Source organism: Pinus tabuliformis, chromosome 5_1, assembly GCF_031772625.1.
Source record: "Pinus tabuliformis cultivar Carrire ecotype Pingquan chromosome 5_1, CPIR1, whole genome shotgun sequence".
Taxonomy (NCBI): Eukaryota; Viridiplantae; Streptophyta; class Pinopsida; order Pinales; family Pinaceae; genus Pinus; species Pinus tabuliformis.
Genome location: NC_142305.1, coordinates 642,917,984 through 642,924,254, shown reverse-complemented (window position 1 = coordinate 642,924,254; position 6,271 = coordinate 642,917,984). Strand labels below are relative to the sequence as shown.

Sequence of the window (6,271 nt, the reverse complement as noted above, 5' to 3'; positions counted from 1 at the left end):
GGATCTGGAAGAGGAGATCTACATGAAGAAACTTGAAGGCTTTGTGGTGAAGGGTAAGAAAGAACTAGTATGAAAGTTAAAGAAGTCTCTGTATGGGTTTAAATAGTCACCAAGGATGTGGTATCAGAAATTTGATACATTTGTACGGGGACATGGCTTCACCAGAAGCAAAGCAGATCACTGTGTGTATTTTAAATTAATTGGTGACCATGTTATTTATCTGGTCTTGTATGTGGATGACATGTTGCTGGTTGGAAATGACAAAGAAATTATCGAGGATTTGAAGACCCATTTGTCCTCCAAATTCGACATGAAAGAGCTTGGTTTGCAAACTATATTTTGGGCATGGAAATTAAAAGAGATCAGAAAAAGAGGAAGCTCTGGTTAAACCAGAGGAAGTATGTCGAGACAATATTGCAGAGGTTTAATATATAGGATAGTAAACTAGTGAAGGTTCCTATTCCTGTAGGTGTAAAGTTATGTGCTGAACAGTGTCCCAAGGCACAAGAAGAGGAAGAGGATATGTCTCATGTTCCATATGCAAGTGCAGTTGGTAGCCTGATGTATATGATGTTCTGTACTAGACCAGACATTGCACATGCAGTGGGAGTATTGAACAGGTTTATGTCAAAATCAGGGAAGGATCATTGGACAATGGTGAAGCGGGTTTTCAGGTATTTGCGTGGCACTAGTGATTATGGTTTATGCTACCAAGGAAGACTAGGATTGGACAGAGTGTTGGATATTCATGGCTTTTTTGATGCAGATTGGGCTGGAGATCTGGATCAGAGAAGATCTAAAACTGGGTATGTGTTTAACCTATTTGGAGGTGTAGTCAGTTGGATGAGTAAGAAACAATCTGTAGTGGCACTATCAACTACAGAGGCAGAATACATGGCAGCCACTCATGCAAGCAAGGAAGCAGTTTGGTTGCAGATATTGTGTTCAAGTATGGGGTTAGTACAAGGAGCTATAAGGATAGACTGTGATAGCCAAAGTGAAATTTTCTTGGAAAAGAACCCTGCTTACCATTCAAAGACAAAGCACATTGATGTTCAGTATCACTTTGCGAGGGACATGATATAAGAAAAAAAGGTGTTGCTGGTAAAGGTGGACACTTTGAAGAATAATGTAGATGCATTGACAAAATTTGTGAGATTTGAGAAGTTCTCTTGGTCTAGAGAAACAATGGGCATTGCAGGGCTGGATAAATGACTAAGCTCTCTTGTGGCCCCCTATGGAAAGAAAACAACAAGTGGGAGAATGTTGGGTTGTGTTAAATTCTTTCCACGACTAGCCCACTTAATTAACCAGGGGGTTAGAAGGGGGCGAAGCCCCCCTTTCGTTGTGCTGATTGTGTAGCGGGGGGAGTGATAGGGGGTTTGAAGGGTGAAAGTAACCCCACTCTATGGGGTTCGGGGCAGAGCCCCAAAAATTTTTGGTTTTGGACCCTATATTAAGTTGGGTGGACCTACCTATGGTTTTGTGCATGATTTTCGCACATGGTTTTGGATGCGATGGTTTTCGGTCCATGGTTTTGGGATGTGATGGTTTTCGGTCCATGGTTTTTGGACGTGATGGTTTTAGGTCCATGGTATTGGATGCTTCAGCATGTATAAATATGTATTGTAACATTGGAAGGAACATAATGAAAAATAAAGCTGGTAGTCCCAGTTTTGGGATCTAGGGGAAAATCTATGTGTATATGTGTTTTATGTGTTATGCTCTCACATTGTTTATTTTCTGTGTTTTAGAATTCATATGCAGGTAATTTCTGTACGGGGTTAAAACCTACAATGGCTCTGTCATGAACTCACACAATGGTCTGTTGTCACTGACTCTGAATCTTGACCCCCTCCTGTTTGGTCAAACCATCCTCCTCATCGAATCCAGCAACCTTGTCTTTCCTAAAACTGATCCCAAATATGATTTTGACACAGGCTTATTGAACGATATCCATGGATACGAGAAGGACTATAAGTTCGATATGGACATTATTAACTATAATTATAAACAAGGTTTATGTAATAATAATAATAATAATAATAATAATAATAATAGTTTGAATCACAAGAATAAAAAAGAAGATAACAATATTAATAAAAATAAAGAATATATGATTTATTATAAGGGTGATTCGGCCAATAAGATTTGTAGTAATCACAAGAAATTTAATGTTAATAATAATAATTATAATCTTCCTCCTTCCTCTCGGAATAATAAAGTTATCAATCTTTCAAGTTTCTCCTTTCCCCCTTTCGTTTTCAATCTTCTGGGTAAAGGTTTACATTTTGCCCCAGCCCCTAGAAAGATCTCAATAGAAGACATTATTTGTGACGTTGAATTCGGGATAAGGGGCTTACCCGATAATATCAAGGACACTATAAGGCAGGATTGTGTTGTTGTCCTCAGGAAGGCAAAACCCCCCAACAACAACATCAATAAGGATGAATTTGATTCCCTCCAATTCTTAAACCAGAATAAAGATATCGTGGTTCTAAAAGTCGACAAAGGAGGGGCTTCTGTCATCCTCAACAAAGAGGATTATCGCCAGAAGATGTTAGATCATTTACGTAATAGTGAAAGCTACACAGAGCTCTCCAAGAATCCCCTAAAAAATATCTCTAGGGTTGTTGCTCTTGCTATCAAGTCCAATAGCTTGGTGAGTTCCTTGTGTCATAAACTCATTGAAAGTAGCCCCATCACTCCCAGGATCTATGGAATTCCAAAGATTCACAAGGAGGGGGCTCCCCTTAAGCCCATTGTCAATACTATCAGAGGTCCTACCTACCTTCTTGCTAAATACTTGGCCTTGAAACTTAGACCCTTGGTTGGCCTTACGGAGTCCTTCATCAAAGACTCTGCGTCCTTTGTTGAAGAGCTTAAGGATATTAAACTTGACCCTGAGGACATTCTTGTAAGTTTCGATGTAGTCTCCCTTTACACTTGTATTCCTATAAAGGAGGCTATGGAGGTTATCAACCGGCTCACGGACCCTGATACCGCTAGGTTGGTTGAGATCTATCTCACTTCCACATTTTTCAGCTTTGAGGGTGAGTTCTTTGAACAAACCTGTGGTGTTGCCATGGGCTCCCCCCTGTCCCTCGTTGTTGCTAATCTTTTTATGGAAGATTTTGAATCTAAGGCTTTGGTCTCAGCTAAGCTATTGCTTAAGGTATGGAAGAGATTTGTGGATGACACGAATTTCATCTGGTCTCATGGCCAAGATAAGTTTGATCTCTTCTTCAAACATCTTAACAACAATCCTTCACCATTAAGTTCACTATGGAACAAGAAGTCGATGGATGCCTTCCTTTCATTGATGTTCTTATTTTGAAGAATATTGTCAGGTCCCTCTCCCACCAAGTGTTTTGGAAGAAAAATCATACTGAGCAATATATTCATGCCAGCTCTCATCATTTCCTTGCTCAAAAGTTGGGCGTTCTCAACACACTTGCTACTCATGCACTGAGAATCTCTAATGAAAAGAGCCTTGATAAAGAGAAAGCCCATCTCCTTAATGTCTTTGTTAATAATGGTTATAGTAGGCACCTTGGTCAGAGGGCTTTCCTTAAAGCCAACAAGAATTCGTTGGTCAAGAAAGACCCTAAAGATCGAGCCTCAGGGGTCCATCTACCTTTTATCCAAGGGACCACTGATAAGATTGCAAGGATTCTTAGGAAACATAATGTTCCCTCGACCTTTAGACCTCTTAACACCCTTCGTAACTCCCTCTGATCAATGAAGTATCCGATCAAACCTAAGGACATGAAAGGTGTCTATATTATTCCCTGTTCTTGTGGGACCCCTACGTTGGAGAGACTGGTCGCTCTATTAATCAGAGGATTAATGAGCACTCAACAGACCTAAAACATGGGAGAACCCGGTCTTCCACCCTTGCAGAGCATGCCGAGAAGACCAAGCATCATGTCTGTATTGAGGAGGCTCGAGTTATTGCTAAGGTTCCGCAATTTCACCGATGGAAATTTAGAGAAGCCATTGAGATTGAAAAAAGGCCAAGCAATCTCAATAGAGATGACGGCTGGAAGATCAACAGTTGCTGGATCCCTGCCCTCTCTTCCTAGTCGGTTTTTTCCACCTTGTCTTCTGACCCGTCTTCTAAATTTATTAGAATGATTATATATGCATTAGATAGCTTTAAGTTTATATTTAATTAATAAGCCCTATTAATAGGTTATACAATCCATTAAAATTAATATCAATAAGAATAATACTACTATAAGAATACTATAATAATTAAATTTATAATATCAATATTAGAGTTATAGGAATATTAAGAGTAATAAGTCCATACTTTTTGGTTTTTTGTCTTTTTAGTCTTTTTTAGGAATTTTCCATCATATTCTTTCCCTTAAATTTACTAGATGATCCCTTATATAACTAATCTAGAATTTATTAGATAGTTTAAATATACATATTTAATTATTGGGCTCTACTTATAAGATATACAAGCCATTAATAACTTAGGATTATTAATTATTAGGTAATAATAATATAATAATATAATTTTAAAGTAATAATTAAATCTATAATATTAATATTATAGTTATAGGGATATTAAAGGTAATAAATACATAATATTATTAATATTAATCACTATTAAACATTTTAACATAAATATAGTTACTTTTTTCTTAATTATTAATACTACAAGTTTAGTTAAGCATTATAATATTCATAAAATTATTATTTTAACATTCAAGAACCCAGAATATATTATAATAATAGGTATTAATTCATTGAATAAATTTATCTAATAAAATTATTATAATTAAAATAGTATTAAATAGAATTTTGGTCCATGTCCTTATCCCTTAATCCAGTTGAGTTCGATTGGCTGGTCAAAGTTAGCCATTACATGGTCAAATATAGCCATTAGTCTAGTCCCATATAGCCATTTCCTAGTCATACTTAGCTGTTGGAAGATCTACTCTCCCTATTTAACATGCAACCATGGTCTGATTCTTGTCCTGACGATGAACCACACTTGTTGGTTCAAAACGTGTCAACAAATATATCATAATGTGTTTTGCACCAAAAAATCTTCTCATAACTTGATATGGATCACAGAAGTCTCAATTCAACAACCTTTTTATTTATTTATTTATTTTTTCACTTGTGGAAAGGCTTCATGTGTGTGCCATTCACCCATCCTTGCAGTAGAACTCCATCCAGTTGTGCGAGTCTTACCACACCTGATTCTTTTATTTGTGTAATGATGAATGGGCCTAACCAGTGCATTTGTAGTTTTCCTGGGAACTTGAGGAACTTGCTGTCATAGAGGAGCACTTGGTCGCCGACTTCAAACGATTTGTTCTTGATGTGTCTATCATGCCAAGCCTTCTGTCTTTGTTGCTCGATATATTGATGGAACTCCACCAGGAACCGAGTTTCATCGAGTTCCATCAGCTGGCTTAGTCTGTTCCGCAAGGCACTGCTCTCGGTCATTTCTGTAGCCTTTGAAATCAACATGATGGGCAGTATGAACTCCATTGGCATCATCGCCTCTCTACCGTAGATGAGCTGGAATGGTGTTTTTTTTGGAGTCTTTTAACTGTTGTCCTATATGCCCAGAAAGTCGTTGGAACTCTTTCATCCCAGTCATCCCGGTTGGCCGATACGATTTTTGTTAGCCCTCTTTCCAGTATCTTGTTAAATGCCTCTACTGCACCGTTTGCTTGCAGATGATAAGGACTACTCTTGTTATGCTGTACCATAAAAGTTGTTAACAAAACTTCAATTGTTTCATTCAAAAAATGTGTGCCCTGGTCACTTGTGAGGCTCCTCGGGCATCTGAACCTTGAAATGATATTTTCAAAAATGAATCTTGCCGTTGTTTCTGTTGTGCAGTCTTTTACTGGTGTGGCCTCTGCCCATCTTGTTAGGTATTATGTTGCTGTGATTATGTATCGGGCTCGGGAGTGTCTTGCTGGTGGGGAGATTGGTCCAATGAAATCTACTACCCACTTATCGAATATCTACACCGTATGGACCGGGTGTAGTGGTAGCTCATCGCGTTGGGAAGGCTTACCAATCCTTTGACAAACATCGCAATTATTAGAAAATGCCTTCGAATCCTTATGTATAGTGGGCCACCACAATCCTGCGTGTAGTATCTTCCTTGCGGTAGCCTTGCCCCCTACATGACCTCCCACGACCCCTGCGTGGCACTCCCATAGGACGACTTCTCTTTCGTGTTGTAGGACACAACGTCTGAGTATTTGGTCCAAGCCCATTTTGTAAAGGTGTC

At 38.5% G+C, this 6,271-nt stretch overlaps 1 protein-coding gene across 1 annotated transcript; it reads left to right on the top strand.

Moving 5' to 3' along the window:
- The first annotated feature begins 2,116 nt into the window (after positions 1-2,116).
- LOC149166627 (uncharacterized) lies at positions 2,117-6,063 on the top strand. The gene is made up of 3 exons (XM_089430211.1): positions 2,117-3,053; positions 3,865-3,962; positions 5,872-6,063. Exons 1-3 carry the CDS (start codon positions 2,117-2,119, stop codon positions 6,061-6,063), a joined length of 1,227 nt encoding a protein of 408 aa, XP_089286337.1.
- The last annotated feature ends 208 nt before the right edge of the window (positions 6,064-6,271 follow it).

What these genes read in the sequence shown, in the direction of transcription:
- LOC149166627 (XM_089430211.1), top strand. Translation starts at nt 2,117, where the DNA reads ATGATTTATTATAAGGGTGATTCGGCCAATAAGATTTGTAGTAATCAC. An exon ending in CACATTTTTCAGCTTTGAGG is followed by an intron (nt 3,054 to 3,864) that starts GTGAGTTCTTTG and finishes AGCACTCAACAG; the next exon opens with ACCTAAAACATGGGAGAACC. An exon ending in AGGCTCGAGTTATTGCTAAG is followed by an intron (nt 3,963 to 5,871) that starts GTTCCGCAATTT and finishes TCTGTTGTGCAG; the next exon opens with TCTTTTACTGGTGTGGCCTC.